This window comes from Xenia sp. Carnegie-2017, unplaced genomic scaffold, assembly GCF_021976095.1.
Source record: "Xenia sp. Carnegie-2017 unplaced genomic scaffold, XeniaSp_v1 HiC_scaffold_3, whole genome shotgun sequence".
Taxonomy (NCBI): Eukaryota; Metazoa; Cnidaria; class Anthozoa; order Malacalcyonacea; family Xeniidae; genus Xenia; species Xenia sp. Carnegie-2017.
In genome coordinates, this window is record NW_025813493.1 from 10,691,500 (window position 1) to 10,716,885 (window position 25,386).

Consider the following 25,386-nt stretch of genomic DNA (forward strand, 5'->3'; position numbering starts at 1 on the left):
GATATATTTGACGTAGTCTTAATCCGCCACTGCTTCCGTAACCTCACCCTTTATGTAAATTCATTTATATAACATGAAGATATATTTGACGTAGTCTTAATTCGCAACTGCTCCTGTAACCTCGCCCTTTATGTATATTAATTTTTATAACATTAAGATATATTTGACGTAGTCTTAATCCGAAACTGCTCCCGTAACGTGGCCTTTTATGTAAATTTATTATTATAACATGAAGATATATTTGGTGTAATCTTAATCCGCCACTGCTTCAGTAACCTCACCCTTCATGTAAATTTATTTTAATAACATGAAGATATATTTGACGTAGTCTTAATCCGGCACTGCTTCCGTAACCTCACCCTTTATGTAAATTCGTTTTTGTAACATAATAAATATATTTGACGTAGCCTTATTCCGCCACTGCTTCCGTAAACTCACTCCTCATGTAAATTCATTTATATAACATGAAGATATATTTGACGTAGTCTTAATTCACAACTGCTCCCGTAACCTCACCCTTTATGTAAATTCATTTTTGTAACATGAAAATATATTTTAGGTAGTCTTAATCCGCCACTGCTTCCGTAACCTCACCCTTCATGTAAATTTATTTTTATAACATGAAGATATATTTGACGTAGTCTTAATCCGCCACTGCTTCCGTAACCTCACCCTTTATGTAAATTCATTTATATAACATGAAGATATATTTGACGTAGTCTTAATTCGCAACTGCTCCTGTAACCTCGCCCTTTATGTAAAATTATTGATATAACATGAAGATATATTTGACGTAGTCTTATACCGAAACTGCTCCCGTAACTTCGCCTATTATGTATATTTATTTTTATAACATGAAGATATATTTGACGTAGTCTTAATCCGCAACTGCCCCGTAACCGCCTATTATGTATATTTATTTTTATAACATGAAGATAAATTTGACGTAGTCTTAATCCGCCACTTCTTCCGTAACCTCATCTTTATGTAAATTCATTTATATAACATGAAGATAAATTTGACGTAGTCTTAATCCGACACTGCTCCCGTTACCTCATACTTTATGTAAATTTATTATTATAACATAAAGATACATTTGACGTAGTCTTAATCTGCCACTGCTTTCGTAACCTCACCCTTTATGTAAATTCATTTTCGTAACATGAAGATATATTTGATTTAGCCTTAATCCGCCACTGCTTCCGTAACCTCGCCCTTTATGTAAATATATTTTTATAACATCAAGTATATTTGACGTAGTCTTAATCTGCCACTGCTTTCGTAATCTCAAGTCCTCAACCTTTATGTAAATTCATTTTTGTAACATGAAGATATATTTGACGTTGTCGTAATACACAACTGCTTCCGTAATCTCAAGTCCTCAATTTTTATGTCAATTCGTTTTTGTAACAAGAAGATATATTTGACGTAGTCTTAAGACGCCACTGCTTCCGTAACCTCACCCTTTATGTAAATTCATTTTTGTAACATAAAGATATATTTGACGTAGTCTAAATCCGCCACTGCTACCGTAACATCGCCCTTTATGTAAATTTATTTTTATAACATGAAGATATATTTGACGTAGTCTTAATCCGCCACTTCTTCCGTAACGTCACCCTTTATGTAAATTCCTTTTTGTAACATCAAGATATATTTGACATAGTCTAAATCCGCCACTGCTCCCGTAACCTCGCCCTTTATGTAAATTTTTTATAACATCAAGATATATTTGACGTAGTCTTAATACGCCATTGCTTCCGTAATCTCAAGTCCTCAACCTTTATGTAAATTCATTTTTTTAACATGAAGATATATTTGACGTAGTCTTAATCCGCCACTGCTTCCGTAACCTCACCCTTTATGTAAATTCATTTATATAACATGAAGATATATTTGACGTAGTCTTAATTCGCAACTGCTCCTGTAACCTCGCCCTTTATGTATATTTATTTTTATAACATTAAGATATATTTGACGTAGTCTTAATAAGCCACGGCTTCCGTAACCTCAACCTTCATGTAAATTTAATTTTATAACATAAAGATATATTTGACGTAGTCTAAATCCGCCACTGCTCCCGTAACCTCGCCCTTTATGTAAATTTTTTTTTATAACATCAAGATATATTTGAAGTAGTCTTAATCCGCCATTACTTCCGTAATCTCAAGTCCTCAACCTTTATGTAAATTCATTTTTTTAACATGAAGATATATTTGACGTAGTCTTAATCCGCAACTGCTCCCGTAACCCCGCCCATGATGTAAATTTATTTCTATAACATGAAGATATATTTGACGTAGTCTTAATCCCAAACTGCTCCCGTAACCTCGCACTTTATGTAAATTTATTATTATAACATGAAGATATATTTGACGTAGTCTTAATCCGCTACAGCTTCCGTAACCTCACACTTTATGTAAATTAATTTTCGTAACATGAAGATATATTTGATGTAGCCTTAATCTGCGACTTCTTCCGTAACCTCACCATTTATGTAAACTCATTTCTATAACATCAAGATATATTTGACGTAGTCTTAAACTGCCACTGCTTCCGTAATGTCACCCTTTATGTAAATTCATTTTTAGAACATGAAGATATATTTGACGTATTCTAAATCCGCCACTGCTACAGTAACCTCACCATTTATGTAAACTCATATCTATAACATCAAGATATATTTGACGTAGTCTTAATCCTTAACTGCTCCCGTAACCTCATGCTTTATGTAAATTCATTTTTTTAACATGAAGATATATTTGACGTAGTCTTAATCCACAACTGCTCCCGTAACCCCGTTCTTTATGTCAATTTATTTCTATAACATGAAGATATATTTGACGTAGTCTTAATCCGAAAATGCTCCCGTAACCTCGCCCTTTATGTAAATTTATTATTATAACATCAATATATGTTTGAAGTAGACTTAATCCGCCACTGCTTCCGTATCCTCACCCTTTATGTAAATTCATTTTCGTGACATAAAGACTTATTTGATGTAGTCTTAATCCGCGACTGCTTCCGTAACCTCACCTTTTATGTAAATTCATTTTTATAACATGAAGATATATTTACGTAGTCTTAATCCGCCACTGCTTCCGTAAACTCACCCTTCATGTAAATTCATTCATATGACATGAAGATATATTTGACGTAGTCTTAATCCGAAACTGCTCCCGTAACCTCACCTTTTATGTAAATTCGTTTTGTAACATAATAAATATATTTGACGTAGTCTTAGTCCGCCACTGCTTCCGTAAACTCACCCTTCATGTAAATTCATTTATATGACATGAAGATATATTTGACGTAGTCTTAATCCGAAACTGATCCCGTAACCTCACCTTTTATGTAAATTCATTTTTGTAACATGAAGATATATTTTACGTAGTCTTAATCCGCCACTGCTTCCGTAACCTCACCCTTTATGTAAATATATTTTTATAACATGAAGATATATTTGACGTAGTCTTAATCCGCCACTGCTTTCGTGACCTCACCCTTTATGTAAATTCGTTTTGTAACATAATAAATATATTTGACGTAGTCTTAGTCCGCCACTGCTTCCGTAAACTCACCCTTCATGTAAATTCATTTATATGACATGAAGATATATTTGACGTAGTCTTAATCCGAAACTGCTCCCGTAACCTCACCTTTTATGTAAATTCATTTTTATAACATGAAGATATATTTGACGTAGTCTTAATCCGCCACTGCTTCCGTAAACTCACCCTTCATGTAAAATTATTTTTATAACCTAAAGATATATTTGACGTAGTCTTAATCCGCCACTGCTTCCGTAACCTCACCCTTCATGTAAATTTATTTTTATAACATGAAGATATATTTGACGTAGTCTTAATCCGCCACGGCTTCCTTAACCTCACCTTTCATGTAAATTTATTTTTATAACATAAAGATATATTTGACGTAGTCTTAATCCGCCACTGCTTCCGTAACCTCACCCTTTATGTAAATTCATTTATATAACATGAAGATATATTTGACGTAGTCTTAATTCGCAACTGCTCCTGTAACCTCGCCCTTTATGTATATTAATTTTTATAACATTAAGATATATTTGACGTAGTCTTAATCCGAAACTGCTCCCGTAACGTGGCCTTTTATGTAAATTTATTATTATAACATGAAGATATATTTGGTGTAATCTTAATCCGCCACTGCTTCAGTAACCTCACCCTTCATGTAAATTTATTTTAATAACATGAAGATATATTTGACGTAGTCTTAATCCGGCACTGCTTCCGTAACCTCACCCTTTATGTAAATTCGTTTTTGTAACATAATAAATATATTTGACGTAGCCTTATTCCGCCACTGCTTCCGTAAACTCACTCCTCATGTAAATTCATTTATATAACATGAAGATATATTTGACGTAGTCGTAATTCACAACTGCTCCCGTAACCTCACCCTTTATGTAAATTCATTTTTGTAACATGAAATATATTTTAGGTAGTCTTAATCCGCCACTGCTTCCGTAACCTCACCCTTCATGTAAATTTATTTTTATAACATGAAGATGTATTTGACGTAGTCTTAATCCGCCACGGCTTCCGTAACCTCACCCTTTATGTAAATTCATTTATATAACATGAAGATATATTTGACGTAGTCTTAATTCGCAACTGCTCCTGTAACCTCGCCCTTTATGTAAAATTATTGATATAACATGAAGATATATTTGACGTAGTCTTATACCGAAACTGCTCCCGTAACTTCGCCTATTATGTATATTTATTTTTATAACATGAAGATATATTTGACGTAGTCTTAATCCGCAACTGCCCCCGTAACCCCGCCTATTATGTATATTTATTTTTATAACATGAAGATAAATTTGACGTAGTCTTAATCCGCCACTTCTTCCGTAACCTCATCTTTATGTAAATTCATTTATATAACATGAAGATAAATTTGACGTAGTCTTAATCCGACACTGCTCCCGTTACCTCATACTTTATGTAAATTTATTATTATAACATAAAGATACATTTGACGTAGTCTTAATCTGCCACTGCTTTCGTAACCTCACCCTTTATGTAAATTCATTTTCGTAACATGAAGATATATTTGATTTAGCCTTAATCCGCCACTGCTTCCGTAACCTCGCCCTTTATGTAAATATATTTTTATAACATCAAGGTACATTTGACGTAGTCTTAATCTGCCACTGCTTTCGTAATCTCAAGTCCTCAACCTTTATGTAAATTCATTTTTGTAACATGAAGATATATTTGACGTTGTCGTAATACACAACTGCTTCCGTAATCTCAAGTCCTCAATTTTTATGTCAATTCGTTTTTGTAACAAGAAGATATATTTGACGTAGTCTTAAGACGCCACTGCTTCCGTAACCTCACCCTTTATGTAAATTCATTTTTGTAACATAAAGATATATTTGACGTAGTCTAAATCCGCCACTGCTACCGTAACATCGCCCTTTATGTAAATTTATTTTTATAACATGAAGATATATTTGACGTAGTCTTAATCCGCCACTTCTTCCGTAACGTCACCCTTTATGTAAATTCCTTTTGTAACATCAAGATATATTTGACATAGTCTAAATCCGCCACTGCTCCCGTAACCTCGCCCTTTATGTAAATTTTTTTTTATAACATCAAGATATATTTGACGTAGTCTTAATACGCCATTGCTTCCGTAATCTCAAGTCCTCAACCTTTATGTAAATTCATTTTTTTAACATGAAGATATATTTGACGTAGTCTTAATCCGCCACTGCTTCCGTAACCTCACCCTTTATGTAAATTCATTTATATAACATGAAGATATATTTGACGTAGTCTTAATTCGCAACTGCTCCTGTAACCTCGCCCTTTATGTATATTTATTTTTATAACATTAAGATATATTTGACGTAGTCTTAATAAGCCACGGCTTCCGTAACCTCAACCTTCATGTAAATTTAATTTTATAACATCAAGATATATTTGACGTAGTCTAAATCCGCCACTGCTCCCGTAACCTCGCCCTTTATGTAAATTTTTTTTTATAACATCAAGATATATTTGAAGTAGTCTTAATCCGCCATTACTTCCGTAATCTCAAGTCCTCAACCTTTATGTAAATTCATTTTTTTAACATGAAGATATATTTGACGTAGTCTTAATCCGCAACTCCCGTAACCCCGCCCATGATGTAAATTTATTTCTATAACATGAAGATATATTTGACGTAGTCTTAATCCCAAACTGCTCCCGTAACCTCGCACTTTATGTAAATTTATTATTATAACATGAAGATATATTTGACGTAGTCTTAATCCGCTACAGCTTCCGTAACCTCACACTTTATGTAAATTAATTTTCGTAACATGAAGATATATTTGATGTAGCCTTAATCTGCGACTTCTTCCGTAACCTCACCATTTATGTAAACTCATTTCTATAACATCAAGATATATTTGACGTAGTCTTAAACTGCCACTGCTTCCGTAATGTCACCCTTTATGTAAATTCATTTTTAGAACATGAAGATATATTTGACGTATTCTAAATCCGCCACTGCTACAGTAACCTCACCATTTATGTAAACTCATATCTATAACATCAAGATATATTTGACGTAGTCTTAATCCTTAACTGCTCCCGTAACCTCATGCTTTATGTAAATTCATTTTTTAACATGAAGATATATTTGACGTAGTCTTAATCCACAACTGCTCCGTAACCCCGTTCTTTATGTCAATTTATTTCTATAACATGAAGATATATTTGACGTAGTCTTAATCCGAAAATGCTCCCGTAACCTCGCCCTTTATGTAAATTTATTATTATAACATCAATATATGTTTGAAGTAGACTTAATCCGCCACTGCTTCCGTATCCTCACCCTTTATGTAAATTCATTTTCGTGACATAAAGACTTATTTGATGTAGTCTTAATCCGCGACTGCTTCCGTAACCTCACCTTTTATGTAAATTCATTTTTATAACATGAAGATATATTTACGTAGTCTTAGTCCGCCACTGCTTCCGTAAACTCACCCTTCATGTAAATTCATTCATATGACATGAAGATATATTTGACGTAGTCTTAATCCGAAACTGCTCCCGTAACCTCACCTTTTATGTAAATTCGTTTTTGTAACATAATAAATATATTTGACGTAGTCTTAGTCCGCCACTGCTTCCGTAAACTCACCCTTCATGTAAATTCATTTATATGACATGAAGATATATTTGACGTAGTCTTAATCCGAAACTGATCCCGTAACCTCACCTTTATGTAAATTCATTTTTGTAACATGAAGATATATTTTACGTAGTCTTAATCCGCCACTGCTTCCGTAACCTCACCCTTTATGTAAATATATTTTTATAACATGAAGATATATTTGACGTAGTCTTAATCCGCCACTGCTTTCGTGACCTCACCCTTTATGTAAATTCGTTTTTGTAACATAATAAATATATTCGACGTAGTCTTAGTCCGCCACTGCTTCCGTAAACTCACCCTTCATGTAAATTCATTTATATGACATGAAGATATATTTGACGTAGTCTTAATCCGAAACTGCTCCCGTAACCTCACCTTTTATGTAAATTCATTTTTGTAACATGAAGATGTATTTGATGTAGCCTTAATCCGCGACTTCTTCCGTAACCTCACCTTTTATGTAAATTCATTTCTATAACTTCAAGAAATATTTGACGTAGTCTTAATCCGCCACTGCTTCCGTAATCTCAAGTCCTCAACCTTTATGTCAATTCATTGTTGTAACATAAAGATATATTTGACGTAGCCTTAATCCGCAACTGCTCCCGTAACCTCACCCTTTATGTAAATTCATTTTTTTAACATGAAGATATATTTGATGTAGTCTTAATCCGCAACTGCCCCGTAACCCCGCCCTTTATGTATATTTATTTTTATAACATTAAGATATATTTGACGTAGTCTTAATCCGCCACGGCTTCCGTAACCTCACCTTTCATGTAAATTAATTTTATAACATAAAGATATATTTGACGTAGTCTTAATCCGTCACTGCTTCCGTAACCTAACCCTTTATGTAAATTCATTTATATAACATGAAGATATATTTGACGTAGTCTTAATTCGCAACTCCTCCTGTAACCTCGCCCTTTATGTATATTTATTTTTATAACATTAAGATATATTTTACGTAGTCTTAATCCGCCACTGCTTCCGTAACCTCACCCTTCATGTAAATTTATTTTTATAACATGAAGATATAATTGACGTAGTCTTAATCCGCCACTGCTTCCGTAACCTCACCCTTTATGTAAATTCATTTTGTAACATGAAAATATATTTGACGTAGACTTAATCCGCCACTGCTTCCGTAAACTCACCCTTCATGTAAATTTATTTTTATAACATAAAGATATAATTGACGTAGTCTTAATCCTACACTGCTTCCGTAACCTCACCTTTTATGTAAATTCATTTTCTTAACATGAAGATGTATTTGATGTAGCCTTAATCCGCGACTTCTTCCGTAACCTCACCTTTTATGTAAATTCATTTCTATAACATCAAGAAATATTTGACGTAGTCTTAATCCGCCACTGCTCCCGTAACCTCGCCCTTTATGTAAGTTTTTTTTCATAACATCAAGATATTTATTGACGTAGTCTTAATCCGCCACTGCTTCCGTAATCTCAAGTCCTCAACCTTTATGTCAATTCATTGTTGTAACATAAAAATATATTTGACGTAGCCTTAATCCGCAACTGCTCCCGTAATCTCACCCTTTATGTAAATTCATTTTTTTAACATGAAGATATATTTAAAGTAGTCTTAATCTGCAACTGCTCCCGTAACCTCACCCTTTATGTAAATTCATTTTTGTAACATGAAGATATATTTGATATAGTCTTAATACGCAACTGCTCCCGTAACCCCGCCCTTGATGTAAATTTATTTTTATAACATAAAGATTTATTTGACGTAGTCTTAATCCGAAACTGCTCCCGTAACCTCGCCCTTTATGTATATTTATTTTTATAACATTAAGATATATTTGACGTAGTGTTAATCCGCCACGGCTTCCGTAACCTCACCTTTCATGTAAATTTATTTTTATAACATAAAGATATATTTGACGTAGTCTTAATCCGCCACTGCTTCCGTAACCTAACCCTGTATGTAAATTCATTTATACAACATGAAGATATATTTGACGTAGTCTTAATTCGCAACTGCTCCTGTAACCTAGCCCTTTATGTATATTTATTTTTATAACATTAAGATATATTTTACGTAGTCTTAATCCGCAACTGCTCCCGTAACCCCGCCCTTTATGTAAATTTATTATTATAACATGAAGATATATTTGGCGTAGTCTTAATCCGCCACTGCTTCCGTAACCTCACCCTTCATGTAAATTTATTTTTATAACATGAAGATATATTTGACGTAGTCTTAATCCGCCACTGCTTCCGTAACCTCACCCTTTATGTAAATTCATTTTTGTAACATGAAAATATATTTGACGTAGGCTTAATCCGCCACTGCTTCCGTAAACTCACCCTTCATGTAAATTTATTTTACAACATAAAGATATATTTGACGTAGTCTTAATCCGCCACTGCTTCCGTAACCTCACCCTTTATGTAAATTTAATATTATAACATTAAGATATATTTGACGTAGTCTTAATCCTACACTGCTTCCGTAACCTCACCTTTTATGTAAATTCATTTTCTTAACATGAAGATGTATTTGATGTAGCCTTAATCCGCGACTTCTTCCGTAACCTCACCTTTTATGTAACTTCATTTCTATAACATCAAGAAATATTTGACGTAGTCTTAATTCGCAACTGCTCCTGTAACCTCGCCCTATATGTAAATTTATTTATATAACATGCAGATATATTTGACGTAGTCTTAATCAGAAACTGCTCCCGTAACCCGCCCTTTATGTAAAATTATTTATATAACATGAAGATATATTTGACGTAGTCTTAATCCGAAACTGCTCCCGTAACCTCGCCTATTATGTATATTTATTTTTATAACAGGAAGATATATATGACGTAGTCTTAATCCGAAACTGCTCCCGTAACCTCGCCATTTATGTCAATTTATTATTATAACATGAAGATATATTTGGCGTAGTCTTAATTTACCACTGCTTCCGTAACCTCACCCTTCATGTAAATTTATTTTTATAACATGAAGATATATTTGAAGTAGTCTTTATCCGCCACTGCTTTCGTAACCTCACCCTTTATGTAAATTTGTTTTTGTAACATAATAAATATATTTGACGTAGTCTTAGTCCGCCACTGCTTCCGTAAACTCACCCTTCCTGTAAATTCATTTATATGACATGAAGATATATTTGACGTAGTCTTAATCCGAAACTGCTCCCGTAACCTCACCTTTTACGTAAATTCATTTTTGTAACATGAAGATATATTTTACGTAGTCTTAATCCACAACTGCTTCCGTAATCTCAAGTCCTCAACCTTTATGTCAATTCATTTTTGTAACAAGAAGATATATTTGACGTAGTCTTAATCTGCAAATGCTCCCGTAACCTCACCCTTTATGTAAATTCATTTTTTTAACATGAAGATATATTTGACGTAGTCGTAATCCACAACTGCTTCCGTAATCTCAAGTCCTCAACCTTTATGTCAATTCATTTTTGTAACAAGAAGATATATTTGACGTAGTCTTAATCCGCAAATGCTCCCGAAACCTCACCCTTTATGTAAATTCATTTTTGTAGCATGAAGATATATTTGACGTAGTCTTAATCCGCCACTCCTTCCGTAACCTCACCCTTATGTAAATTCATTTTTTAAAATGAAGATATATTTGACGGGAAGTGATTCTTACACAGTAATTTATAAGAGCTCATACCGTTAATTGAGTCTGTCTTACGTCTTAAAAAAGAAATAGTTTTGTTTAACGTCCTAATCAAATATATCCCAATGAACTAAGTGGACATTAGCACATCAGAAAAATCTTTTGCTTTAAATAGAAACGTTTCAGTTTTGTTTAATAAATATTAAGTAGTTAAACTTTCCTCAAAATCTAGCAATAAAATCAACAAAGAGCTCCTTTTAGAGTTTTTGAACAGCATTAGTTTAAAATTTTTAATAAGTTTTCAACCTAAATTAAAGTTAGTTTAAAAGTCTCCGTTTTCCATAGTTAACAAAAATCTTTAATATGTTAAAGACATCAATTATTACTCAATCACCAGGACATGTTTCAAATATTCTGACAATATTATAATTATTTGAGCAACATTGATTTGTTTTGACATTATATTGCTTCCTTCCACAAACTCTTTAATGAAATTTCTTGGCACGAACCTTGTAATTTGACTAAAAATATACTAAGTGGGGTTTTTTGAAATTGACTGGGGGTGGCATTTTTTTGAATGTATAAAATTATGTGTTCCACCCTATGCAACTGGAAAACTGCTTATGTTTAAAACATATCATGTAAATGAAGTTGTTCCAAATAAGACAACACCCAGACGAATAATTATTGTTCGTTTTTATGTGTTATTTTATATCTCTTTCACCATTTCCACGAAAACATGTTGAGTGCCCAAAAATATATTCAAATACGTCTTTTCTCAAGTATACAAGTGAACAAAATGTGCAGCAGATGCCATTAAGCTTGTTTTTGGGGGGAGCTAATCGCCGACCACATGTGTGTACTTACGTATTTGAATGAGACAAAACTACAAAAAAATATGTTCAGCAGTTGTTATCTGGAAAGGATTTAGGGTATGTGAAAAGAGTCATGCGACATGCGTATTTTCCTAAAGAAATAGTTAATCTATTTTGAGTACAAAGGTCACCAATGTGATGAGTAATTACGTATTTTCTTTTTTATATAGTCTGAGTTGCATTTCAGTTTTATCTGAAGTTGTTATTTGAAACGCATTATAGTTTACGGAGGTAGCGGTTTAGCGCACAAATCTCGCACCATCTGATGACTATATGCATTTATTTCATTGGCCAAAGCCTCTTCTCGCGACTCATTTTTTGTAAATTACCGGGGGGTTTTGTACTACTTTAATACTATATTTTCTATTAGTCAATGATGCCTTGACTTGCACGCACTGTTCACGACCGGGTGGAGTCGTCAATTTGAAAGTCAGGCGTATTGTATTCTATAATTTCTAATTAGCAGCAATTTTAAAAAACACTTGAGAAAAACGACGATTTTTTTGAGAGCAAACATGTTTCGACATTATCAGAATGCCATCTTCAGTGCAGAATGATTAGTGTTAAGTAATATGATACATAATATGATATGAGTAAATTAATTACAATGAGTATTAAGTATTAATAACTATAACGTAAGTTCTAAAAATAAGTATTAAGAATTTATAACAAAAGTATTATTATAAAGTAAATATAGTGTTGTAGTGGTGGACTTGGATATTTAAATCGGGATTAGTTTTATTAATGTGTAGAGCTTCCTTGATTTTGAGTGAGAAAGTGGATTGATCAGTGTCGATGATTTTAAAACAGGAAGGTGAGAATTTGTTTTTACATGAAGGAGAGGCTTGAAGATGTTTGTAGATAGTGGAGTTTTTGTCTGTGTGAGTATGTTCCTTTATGTCTGTGTAATGTAATTCCCGTTATATTGGTGAAACTTCTCGCCAATTATCTACCAGATGAAACAATTTATCTGCTGTGGCATTTTTTGGAGGAATTTGTTTGAATTCTAAAATGAATATTTCATTAATAAATTGTTCGTTAAAACCACAAAAAGCCGTAAAACTTGTAGAATGATTGGTTATAGTGGTGCATTAGCCAATGCAAAAACAGATATGAGCTCAACCAAATAATTTAATCAATCAATCATTTATTGATGATTTCATGATTGATGATTTTACGATTTACAAATCAACCATGAATACAATTTATATTGTAATTTTATAAAAGAAACAAAAGATGTTTTTCGTCTTTGCACTGGCGTATACGTAAACCTTGCAGACGCTTGTGAGAGTTCTCGAGCAGGTGCAACCCAGAGCCTTCTGTCCTGGCTTGCACTGATCTGCGCTCTCCAGTTCTCTTCAAGGTGTTAGTGGTTTGCATAAGTCGGTGAAAACACAGCAAATATCCTTTACTTTTTAGATATTTCTTATTTTTAAGATATTCCTTAAATAGCTATCTTAAATCTTTTGTATTTCATAAGGGTGTTTATGCTTATGGCTACGCATCAAGTTTCTTTCAAAAAGAAGAACAAGATGATGAACTATATCTTTTCACTACCACGTAACAAGTTCATAGCATTTACTTACTGTCATAAAACTGCTTGTCACTAGTTGGAGGTAAAGTGGGCATTGGTGTTGTCGTTCGAATCCAAAATGGGAGAATACTCTTCACTAATGTTGTTCCACAAACAAATGCAAGAGTTAATGTAGAAAGAGCAATTGCCAACTTCATGTTAAGACTGCAATGTTTTGTTAATTTTTCCTAAAAGAATTGAATTTAACTGTAGATATGTGAGGCTTTCCTTCACTTTCAAAGTATGGTACCAAATACTTCACATTGTTAAGTATGTGTATGACGTTTATGCTGAGACTATTTAAGTACAAATATAAATATTTTTTTATTTCGAACATTAGTTATTTCAATCTTAAACTGATCCAACTTTAAATTTGCTATTGGGTTTCTTTCAATTTACATGGTATGAAAACAGAACAAGTATGGGAAACTTTAATTCGGAGTAGTAAGAAAAACTTAAAATCTTTACTAACAAGCAGCTGCAGGAAGCATGAAAATGTACCATGTTTGTTGCTTTTGCAAGAAGCAAAATCTATATGTCAAGCATTTTAGCAATGAAGAGTATACATTACGTCAAATAAAATTTCACATACACATTGTGTCATTGCAGGATGGTTAGCAAGCTCATTAGCAAAATCAAGCAGTTTTAAAGCAATTTTTCAACAAGCTAGAAATATCATTGCATTGTCATTATGCACATTGCCTTTGGTTTAATTCATACATATATTTAGTTTTATTGTATGAAACTTTGATTCAGAAGTACTCATTCTGTTCGAATACTAAGTTGTAGTTCTACTTGAAAGAAAAAGGTAGGGGTGTTATCAGCAAGAATATTTTTCATAGTGCCCTCACACACTGCGTGTATTTAGCAGAGGGATTCCCCAAATTCAGTATTAAAATGAAAATTAAATTAAACTGTTATTGCATGGCCTTCATTATACAGTGCATAATGATTGTACAACAACAATTAACGTGCAGAACATCTACAACAGTCGATTGCTTTCCGTATGTTCAACAATGCTTCAATATAATATATTACTGATAACATATAGAATAAATGTTGGGTGGTTTTAACTCTTTATATTTATTCTCTAGCATTTGGTTACAAAATGTGACGATATCCAAAAGCTTTTGGAGTCGATGAAGTGTGCCATGATTGTAATGTCTTAGTAATACAGTACTTTCCTTTATTAACAACAATAGTATTCTCAAAATCAACTTAATGTCGATAATCCCATGCGTGTTTTGCTATGCCCGAATTTATTTTATATAATGTTCCGTCGATATAATGTCCCTATGTAATTCTCCGAGGCTTCTAATGTTCTTAATGTTACTGTGTTCCTGATGTTAATAAAGCTCCTAATGTTGTTATCTTCCTGTATATTTCATTACGTCTACACGTGGTTACACTTTATCAGTACTTTCTAACAACATGATAATGTTAGCATTTTTCGGCAGCCATACAATCAGATTGATTATCAATACTTCCGCATGACAAAGATTCCAACATAAATCTTATCTGCCAAGAATTTATTTTCACTATTATGCTGGTAGACGTCTACTGTGTTTTTTTCCAGTCCTTGATCATACGCTAGACAATGTTATATTTCAAATTTATGGTCTTTTCATTTAACAGGCTAGACAATATGCAGGCGTTTAAATCGTTAAATGTTACTTAAACCTAGTTATTGACATTTTTCTGATTGAGATTAGATCATCTCTTCCCCTCAAATGAAAGGGTAATGGAAAATCTCTTTGTCTTTATTTATCGGAGCAATTTATTCTTTATATTAATTTCAGAACATGATGTATGATGAAGGCCACAGTTTTCATTGTCATACTAAATGATTCGTGCATCTAATTGGAGCAGCATGATCTTGGTTCATAGTGCATGGCTACTTCATGCCGCAAAATACCTGTCATCGTTTATGTTGTTCAAAGCTCTTTTCAAATTAAGCTTTGTAGCAGTTAACGATCAAGGAAGTATTCTGTGATTAGTAAGAAAAACGGTGAAAGTTGTGCAAACAGGCAAATTTTTGCTTTTGTTGCTAATTTTCAATGTTCGTAGCTAAACAGCTGTAGAAATTTTACAGGATCGAAATAAGTATCACAGAGATAGTTAGCGATCAAGTACTTCATCTGAGAACGAATAGTTACATGCGTAACCTACTTCATTTTGTGTGAAGCTAGTTTGTTTGAATTACGGTTTCTGTGTACGTTGATTAGGTAACTTAAATATTTATTAATGATCACTGTTTTTATATTGATGTAAGAGCTTCTTCTCGTGGATTGGCTTATTTGTACTGGAGTTTTTTAAAAGACAGTAATTCTTCAAATTTGTTTGCCACGTAGTCTTACATTTCGTGAACTCAAAGCAGATATTAGCTAAATGTGCGCTTAAATCGATATATACTTAGATAAAGAGCTATAAACGTTGTTTTAGTATTTTAATTATTAGTCTAGGTGTCACTTTACAAACACAGATTTAAAAAAAAATTTTGCAAGTATAACAAATCTAATCAATCATGACATTATTGGGCAATAGAGAAATACTTGATTGATTGATATTCAATAAAATCTATATGTGGCTAGATATACGATGACATGAGCTTATACAAATGGTGAAGTATGTATGCATCAATATTTACCTTTATTTTATTTAGAAGTTAGCTTTGTTCGACTCAGTAAAATGTCTCCACAATTGTTTTAGATGTTTCTCTTTCTCCTTCTTCTGCTAATATCTGCAAGACTGCAACTTGTGACAGCAAACCGCTTTGCTTTATAGACCCATTGCATTGACGTCACATTTTTGCGACGTCCGCCGGAAGTTATGTTCTGGGGGTCAATGGCATTGTATTCTCTATTCAATGTATTCTCTATTCTATGATTGTGGCAAGCCAATGATTTATTCTATAAGCAATACTGTGTGAAAGGTCCAATTTAGTAAAATGCCTCCAAAAAAACCAACTCATAAAGGTTTCCTGCCCGGTTACTACGCTAGTATAAGGTCAAAAGAATGTAGGGAGAGATATGAGGCAAAAATTTCATTGATACATTCTGTTGACCCATACGAGATACCAAAAAACGACTGGGAAGATTATTTGGAATTATGGCCGAATGTTTCTTACATAAACGTGGGCATGTATTTATTGTTTTCGGTAAGCTCATACACACAGGACGAGCTTATGAACTACAAAAGTCTTTCGTGCTACCAGAATTTCGCGAATGGCTGGGTTCGAGAAGTTTTGGTAAAAGAATTTGGCGATAATCGGCTGATGATTGCAAAGGTATGTGTGTTAATTAATTATCTTCACTTTTCATAAGCGATATCTGCTTCTATTTCTAATAGATAAATGTGAAACGCTAAATTTATTACATTTAAAAATTAGCAATGATTTGTTCAAACACCCTCCATATTTCTTATCAATCATTTGTTGCTATCTAGGTAAATCACTCGCAAAAAATGTCTGAGAAGCCACTGACTCCATGGGTTATCTGTGAGAAGGAAGGGAAGATTTTATCTGGTCACTGTGATTGTATGGCTGGTTTAGGGGAAAGCTGCTCCCATGTAGCATCATTGCTCTGGGCTTTAGAGGCTGGTGTCAGAAAAAGGGACTCTCTTACTGTCACTGACAAAAAAGCCTACTGGGTCCTTCCCTCAGCTGTGAAGAAAGTACCATATGCAAGAGTAAGACACATCTGCTTCTCAAAATATGGAGCTTCAACATCTCCCACAGCCATTTCCAAAACAATTCCTCCGCCTCCACCTACAGAAAGTGAACTGTCAAAGTTTTATGCAGAATTACAAGCTACTGAGTCAAAACCTGTCATACTTTCCGTAGGTAAGGAATTCTCTGACCCATTTGTTCCAAAGTCCTGTTACCCTGATTTGCCAATTGTGATGTCTAATATTTATGACAAAAGCTTGTTAGGTGCTGACCTTGCTACCTTGATAGAGGTTGCTCCCCACAAGCTACTACTCTATACAGTCCTTCCAGAGCAGCAAAGAATTGTTGAAGAGATGACCAGACAGCAGTCTGAATCCAGACTTTGGTTCAGAATGAGGACTGGCCGGGTGACTGCCTCAAGATTCAAAGCTGCCTCACGGACATGCCCAGATAGCCCAATCAAAATCTTTAATTTTGAGCATTTGTCATCCTGAGCTAGGAAAGTTTAGCACTGCTGCTACACGATGGGGGTGTCACCATGAAAAGCAAGCTAGGGATGTATATGAAAGCTTTCAAAGAACTAAACATGAGGCCTTCAAAGTAGAAGAATCTGGCTTCTTCATTAATGTTGATCATGGCTTCATTGGTGCAAGTCCTGATGGGCTGGTCAATTGCAAGTGCTGTGGCAATGGTGTCTGTGAGATTAAGGTATTTGATCATGATATATCTAAGCATATAACATAATGGAGTATTAATTATATCAATAATTAGAGCCTTAGCAATTTTTTGTTATTGTATGTGTTTAGTGTCCCTATTGCCATAAAGATGACACATTAGACACATCACTAGCTGAAAAGGACTTTTGTCTGGAGGAAACACCAGTTGGAAAACGGCTTAAAAGGAAGCATTGTTATTGTTATCAGGTACATTTTCAGATAGGTGCGAAAATGTGTGGTTAATTGTAATCAGTATCAGCTGAGTCAACACACAAATATATATTGCATACATGTACTAAACAGTAATGTTAGAATGTCATTTTCTTTCAGGTCCAAGCTCAATTGTTTTGCAGTGCACGCAGCTATTGTGATTTTGTTGTGTGGAGTGAGAAAATGCTCTACATAGAAAGAATTTTGCCAGATGAGAAGTTTTGGAAAGAAAATGTATCTCGAGTAGAGAAATTTATTATCAAAGGGATCCTTCCCGAGCTGCTTGGGAAATTTTACTCTCGCACACATCAGGAAAAAAGAATACGACTCAATGTATAAAGCTACATACATTAGCAGATCCAGGGTAGGTCAGAATACATTATAGTAGCTAATTTTAAATTCAAAATAATTTAACAGCAATGTTGCTGGTTAGAAATTTCAAAAAAATATTTAAGAACTAGAACATCATCGATAATGTTAGTTGTAAAGTATTTTAAATGGGAAATATATTTATATCAACGTATTCTGACCTACGCTAGATCCACTATTGCCTCTAAATAATAAACATTCATTCAAATGGGACTACTGAATCACACATGTTATTCAATGCACAGCTGACTGTTACTATTTTATCAAGTGTGGTCTTTCTTCCTTTTGAAACAACAAAGTCTATTGGTTGAGTTGCAGAAAGGATTCCATATTTTTTTCGAATATTGCCAATTACACGTTCCACATGGATTCTTACATTAGCAATCTTCCTAGTTTGTTCCACCTCAATCCCGCTTAATTGCTTTTTTCCTTTTGTAAAAGCTGGTATCTTTACACGAGCACAATACAATCCAACAGATTCTTGTATGTCAAACCCTCTGTCTGCTAGAATTACATCCCCTGGGGTAAGCTTTTCTAGAAGACCACATTCTTCTGTTAAGTGTTTGTCACTGACACGACCACCCCATCCATCAGATATGAAGCTTACACTACCTTGGGGAGTAATTCCTATCAAATACTTGACAGTGTTATGGTGTTTGTATGATGAGTATGTCTGTGCCCTGGCTAAAGGATTAGATGCACGGTCGATGAAAATCTCAAAACAATCAATTATCACAGCACATGCTGGGCAGTTCTTGCGAAAATCCATGGGCATTGTTTTTAATAAGGCTTCTCGTTCAGGCCAATGGATAAGTGGACAAAGCCTGCTATGTAGAATATCCATCACTTGAATAAAAACTCTGGAAACAGTTGCTTCGTGAATTCCACCAAACCTATAGGCTAAGTCTTTACCAGAAAGGTTGAGTCTCATTCTCATTAATGTAAGAATGAGTCTCTGGAAAGGGCTAAGCATACACCTGGATGATTGTGACAAGAAGCCAGACACAAAGTTGTAAAGGCACAAAAGAAGCTTCCAGGTAGGTAAACCTGTATAGAAGAGTACCTTTTCATCATCATCTTTAAATGCATCCTCATTTAGTTCCTTTTGCAATAATTTTTTCTTTAAATCAGAATTTTCCTTCCTTAGAAAATCCACCTCATCTTCAAGTAACCTCAGCTCATTAACAGTTTTATCAGTCTGTGTTGACATTTCATTTGCCTTTGGTTCAGAGGTGTCCATTTTATCAACAACCTCATTGGGCTGCTCGCTTGACATTGCTATAAGGGCATTAGCAGTTTCAGATCTTCTCTTCTTTTCAATTATCCCTTGGTAGCGAGACGATCGTTCTGTGTTTCTCTTTTTTCACATTGTTGTGGCCAAGATTTTGACTTGGTGCCCAGTCTGGGTCATCTTTCTTTTGTAGGTCTGCTGGTTTGCCTGTAGGAATTAATTCATTCTATTTTATGACATTTACAAGAAAGGATGATCGAAACTTAAGGCAAAATCCCATTTGCTGACTGCTTCCTTGCATGGAATACAAAATGCCATACAAAAATATAATACAAAATATACGCAGATAATACAAAGATATTTATCACAAATAACACATCACTTATTTAGCTAACCATTTAGCTGAACACTAGTATCTTGGTACTGATAAAGACAAGTGTTTTTAACCTGATATGAAGTGGTCGCTACACACACGAGCATTCGCAAACTTTTGTGGCGTAAGATCTTCCCTGCGAATTGTTCGAAGCCATTCCTTTTGCCTTTCAAGTTGAAGTTGCTTCTTGTTCACATTCACATTACTTTTGACAGCAGGTAGGCGAAAAAACCGTCTATTCTTTTCTCTATTAGATCGATTCGAGCATGCAAAAACAGCGCAAAAGTGAACCATGATGACCGAAAGTTTTACTTCCTATTACTTATTTATAAATGGCAGCACTTTACTTGACCCCCAGAAGAAGCTGAACATCAGCTGTGACGTCATGTGCAAAGGGTCTATACCCCAAGTAAAGCAAGTAGGGAAGTCTATTTTTCAAAAATAGCCACAGGAAGTTTACTCAAACAAAGCGTAAGAGTAGCAAAGTTGACGGAAAAACGTCGGTTGTCGCATACCAAAAAGTCTTTTTAAGCTTCAAAGGCGGTCAAAAAATGTATAAGTTGAAAGGATATTTGAACGTAAGAAAATGGATTATTGGCAACAGATATTGTACAAAGAAAGTTAACTCTTGTTCATTTTACCAAAGAATAGTCTTACCTATGATGAGATTTTTGTTTTTTCTTTGCATAAATTAAGAAGTGTTACTACGTAAAATGAAATTTTTAGATGTTGGAATGCAGCCTTTGGCAAATGAACACTTAGAATGTTTTGAACTCGCCGGAAAACAAAAAAGTATATACTTCATCATAAGTGCTCTTACGAACTTCCTCTATAAATTTTATTATCTTTTGCCGTTATGAAATAAGTCATTTGTATGATTTATTAAAATGTGTACTTATTGTATAAGGTAGTTTCACAGGAATGAAGAAAAAATTAACGGGTATCTTACAAGAAATATCCTTTAAAAAACAATACATTTATGCTTACAAAATTTTATGCTTTAATTGTTTGACGCCGGTATAAATTATTCATCTTATCAGAATAGGCAGAATGTCCGGTAAAATGCTCAATCGTAAATATAACTGTAAAGTACCGCAGCAAACGCACCCTCTAATATAACCATAAGTTTACACTGTAAACTTATGGTTATATTAGAGGGTGCGTTTGTTGCGGTACATGAACTAAGGAACTAAGAAAACATGTCGTACAAAATGGAACTATTTTTTTCGAGGTTGACATTCTTAAATGCAAAGAAAAGTTATCAATTAAAAAAATCAACAGACGCATTCAATAAATAAGAAAAGTGAGTTAACGTACATATGACTGTTAAATGAATGTTTTATGCAGTGCGGTGTTTGAAATTAAATGAAGATATGATCTTCGCACTTTGTTGGACAATTTAAGCAATTGTCTCATAAACCTGAAAAAATCAGGTGACTCAACGGGCGGGAATCGAACCCATGACCTATGAAGATCATATCTTCATTTAAGTACATATGACTCTTAATTCCTGTTCTTTCAGACATTTCCACTTTTAAAAAATTTTCAAATCGCCAGGTTTTTTGGTATTAATCGAAATTAGCTTAAAATGCTTCCTTCACTAGTGCTATGTGATTTAAATATTTTTGTTTCCTTTGACGCCAAACCACTTATTGAATTGATTAAAGTGCTACTGAAGTGAAATTTTCATATTTCGTTTTTCGATACAAACGTTTTCTCTGTATTTTACTGATCATTTTGAGCTATCGCCCACTGAATTTAGTCGATGGGAACGCATCGAACTTTGCGTTCAAACATGGCATATTTGCTTGTTTTGATGCGAATTTGACTTTGAGTGCGTGACGTCATTTAAAGGACGGAAGTTCAATTTTAAAGCTCTTAGTATATAAAAATTATATACGAACAAGCATATTTCCAACAGGAGTTTTACATATTTTATAACTTCTCTTCGCAAAAATTGCGTATATTTAGTGACAAATGAGCAACACGCATAGGTAAGCAACATTTACAATCGATTAGAGTTTTATAAACTTCTTGAATTAACTTATATTTCTCAATAAACTGGGTGCCGCATCCTTGACGAAGTCTGCGGTTTTAACACACACGCAATGTTATCAGAAACTAACTGTAACGCGCTTATTTCCAATCATCCAATGTAAACTACTTTTATAAACTTCTGGATTAGACTTATCATTCTTATCATATGGGTGTCGCATCCTTGACGTAGTCTGTGGTTTTAAAACCCATGCAATATTATCACAACGCACATAATATAAGGAGAATAATTTTTATTAAGTTAGTCAAACGTAACGATACACCGCAAGTTAAAATATGGCGAGTAGGCAAAATTCTGCAAAAAATCATCGAGGAGGACAATATTGTGTTGCTGGTTGGCCCAACGGAAAAAGTTGTACAAACAGTATAGTCAAATCAGTCTGGTAGTAGCAATGCCATGGAGTTGGATGGAGCTCAAAGATGCTTCAAGTTTCTTCAAGATAGTGGACTACAAATTCCAATATTTATTAGCGATCGTCACAAAGGGATTGCAAAGTGGATTCGAACATCTGAGAAGGAAACCCAGCACTTCAATGATTTGTGGCATGTTTGCAAAGGACTTTCCAAAACAATATTAAAGGCTAGTAAAGAAAAAGGCTGTGAGTTGCTGGTGTTTTGGATTAAAGGTATCCGCAACCACTTATATTGGTCAGCTATGTCTACTAAGATGGGATATGGAGATATGATTGTGGCAAAATGGAAATCCATTGCTAGGCACATTACAAACAAGCATGAAACCATCCAGATGAGTTGTTTCCTAAATGTGCTCATGGAGAGCTAGATGAACGTCTATGGCTTCAAGTTGGTATGAGCATGCACACATTTAGGCAGCAAGACAGAATGGAGATTGTTAAAATGTCTAAAATGTTATGTACCACTTTTCAGATGGGATTGTATTCTTTTTAAGGAACTAAATCATATCAGCGACTTTCCTCCATTCTGTTGAAAAAATCTGTTCTCAAAGATGTTAAAAAACTATCTTCAGAAGCACAAACTAGTTGTCTCGAAGGTTTTCATTCAACATTAAATGGTTGGCATCCAAAGATGACCCACTTTTCTTGGCTTGGTACATATTGCAGGTAACTTGTAATCACTGTTCTCTATCTGCCAAGGCTTTTTTACTTGTTCCTAGTCAAGAAAAAAAATTACATAGTAAATGGTTTGTTCTGTTTAGGCACGTACTGGCAGTACTTCATTTCAATGAAAACCTTCACAGACAGCCAAAAAAAACAAAAATGGAACACCATATTATTCTGTGACATACCCAAAATTTAAATCAGGGGATGAAGTAGAAAGAACTGTTTCTTCAGCACCATCATATTGTAAGTTTAGCATGTATGCATTGGTACTCTTGACTTACACATCTAACCACTTGTCATTTTTCCAGACTATGTTAATGAAATCAAAAATGTCATGGTTCTTAGTTGTGAGGAATCCATGGACAACATATTTAAGAAGTATAAGGAAAAAGTCCCAGAAGCCTTAAACAAAACGTTCTCGGATCGAATTTCCAAAACTGAGGCAATCCAACGGCATTTGGATAGGAAACAACTATCTTCAACACCATTGTTTCCCACATGTAAGTTGTTCATGCTACCATGTATAATAGGTATGGCCAGTGCATTCTAAAAGTAAACACATTAAATTGTTATTTATAGATCAACAGCAAGATGTACTGCAAGCAAAAGGTTTAGACAAAGAAAAACAAGCTGCTTCAACAGGTCCTTCAGATCCAAAAAACGCGCTTATGCAAAATTGTGGACAGCCAATGAAAGGACATCCAAAAGTCATTGTCCACAAGAATTACTTGACAAATATTCTTAGCAGGCCAACTTTAAAGTTAGTTATAAAATAATATACTATGCTACAAAAATGTTTCCTACTTCTATCAGTTTCTTTCCTGTGCTGACTTGTAGCCAGCATGTTCTTGGCCTAGGGGATTTCGTAATGGAAATCGTTTTCGGATGTCTGTGTAGATACATGCAGGTAATGGTCTAGAATTTTCCCAACCAAGGCATCCACACAGCCATCGAATGACCCAACGGTATGCAACTGCTCTCAAGTATCTATGAGAAATTCAAAATAGTAATTTCTATTTGATTATTTATTTTGACTTCACACAACAAAATTGTGAAGCATCACAGCACAATAATGAACCACATAAAGGTAAAAAGTAGAGATACATGGCAAGATATTAATCATTCGTTACAAAACAAAATTAGAAATCAAAAATGTACTAACTCATTTTCATGTATTCTACGACGCTTGTATGACCTTCCATCTTGGTCTCTTAGAAGTGAGCCAACATTCTTCAAGACTGTAGCATGTGTCATAATCGTGTACTCTTCGTGAAGAGTAACACAGCTAATTTTTTCAATGCTACCATCGAATACCAGTTTATGTAAAGTAGGCCCAACCTCTTGACAACAACGGTATTCAATGGCATCTGTCAGCAGTTGAGTACGACACAAGCTACATGCACACCTATAAAAAAGTGGTTTGTTATCATATTTATGCACCACGACATAAGGAAAAATAACATGTTTAATTCATGGTTTAATTTCTTCTAGAGTTCTAATAACATTTATCAACTTACCACTTATCTAACTGAACGGTTCCTTCGAACCTCGCTTCCAATGTTCGAGGTTCTAAGCCATCTGCGTCTTCTTCGACCGACACAAAATTCTCTCCGACTGCGTTCGCAAGAGGTTCATTTTCGTAAGGATTTACAACTGAATTAGCCACAATTGTATCCTCATCGCCGGAATTCGAAAGTAAATTTTCATTTGCCATATCTGAGTTTTCAGTATCCGAACTGCGTTCGCTTTCACTGCTTGAAGAACTCATATTTTATTGTGTATATGTGTTAAGGTGGTCATCACCTCTTGAAACAATTTTTTTTATTTTTAAGTAAATTTAGGCAAAAATATCATTTTCTGAAAGGCATGGGTGATAGAAAATGACAAAAAGAAAATTTTTTTTACAAACTCGTTAATTAGCCTAATTATCCAAAATGGCGGCTGCTAATTAAGACTTAATTGTTTCGCATTGTAAACATGATAACTCAAGAACCAGTGGTTAAAAAAAAATAAAACATATATTTTTGAAAAGCTTAGAACCTGCTCTATTATGTGACACTGTTTAATTTTCATTTAATATCTTAAATAAAATTTTAGAGTGAAATTTAGAACTTTTTCAATTTTTGCACATTTTTATTGCAAACATTTGAACGAAATTTGGCTTTAATTCATTAAATATAAACAGCATGAAAAATTCAAGAGTGTCACATAATAGAGGATAATATAGTTAGTAAGTATGCCAAATATCAAGCCTCTGCATAAAATATTTACAAATTTATAGTGTCACAAAAATCACTGACTATTGCTAAATTGCGAAAATGAGAAAATTCAATGTAAAGTTTCATTTCAGTTCATCTACAACTTTGAAGGCTTAGAAGCTACCTGCTTCATAAGTTACCC

General features: G+C 34.1%; 2 protein-coding genes and 3 long non-coding RNA genes across 7 annotated transcripts; 1 reads left to right on the plus strand and 4 right to left on the minus strand.

Annotated features, from left to right (window-relative positions):
- Nucleotides 1-12,684: 12,684 nt before the first annotated feature.
- On the minus strand, nt 12,685-16,028 carry LOC124455017. The gene is made up of 3 exons (XR_006951660.1): nt 15,934-16,028; nt 13,300-13,474; nt 12,685-12,719 (listed from the first exon to the last, which is right to left on the minus strand). It is a non-coding gene; the product is annotated as an uncharacterized LOC124455017 (long non-coding RNA).
- A 2,419-nt stretch (nt 16,029-18,447) lies between these two features.
- LOC124454220 lies at nt 18,448-19,970 on the minus strand. Its single transcript, XM_047005024.1, has 2 exons — nt 19,927-19,970; nt 18,448-19,686 (listed from the first exon to the last, which is right to left on the minus strand). Exon 2 carries the CDS (start codon nt 19,522-19,524, stop codon nt 18,448-18,450), a length of 1,077 nt encoding a protein of 358 aa, XP_046860980.1. The 5' UTR covers nt 19,525-19,686; nt 19,927-19,970.
- Nucleotides 19,971-21,878: 1,908 nt separating this feature from the next.
- Nucleotides 21,879-23,199, minus strand: LOC124455010. The gene is made up of 3 exons (XR_006951650.1): nt 23,172-23,199; nt 22,783-23,035; nt 21,879-22,488 (listed from the first exon to the last, which is right to left on the minus strand). It is a non-coding gene; the product is annotated as an uncharacterized LOC124455010 (long non-coding RNA).
- LOC124455011 lies at nt 22,483-23,039 on the plus strand. 2 transcript variants are annotated; one of them, XR_006951652.1, is made up of 2 exons: nt 22,483-22,712; nt 22,793-23,039. It is a non-coding gene; the product is annotated as an uncharacterized LOC124455011 (long non-coding RNA). The 2 variants fall into 2 exon arrangements; XR_006951651.1 differs by having other exon boundaries at nt 22,815-23,039.
- A 48-nt stretch (nt 23,200-23,247) lies between the features above and the next one.
- Nucleotides 23,248-24,771, minus strand: LOC124455007. Of its 2 annotated transcripts, XM_047005763.1 has the most exons (4): nt 24,504-24,771; nt 24,149-24,391; nt 23,791-23,973; nt 23,248-23,532 (listed from the first exon to the last, which is right to left on the minus strand). In XM_047005763.1, exons 1-3 carry the CDS (start codon nt 24,752-24,754, stop codon nt 23,796-23,798), a joined length of 672 nt encoding a protein of 223 aa, XP_046861719.1. In that variant the 5' UTR covers nt 24,755-24,771; the 3' UTR covers nt 23,248-23,532; nt 23,791-23,795. The 2 variants fall into 2 exon arrangements, with proteins under 2 accessions (XP_046861719.1, XP_046861720.1); XM_047005764.1 differs by lacking the exon at nt 23,791-23,973.
- Nucleotides 24,772-25,386: the final 615 nt, after the last annotated feature.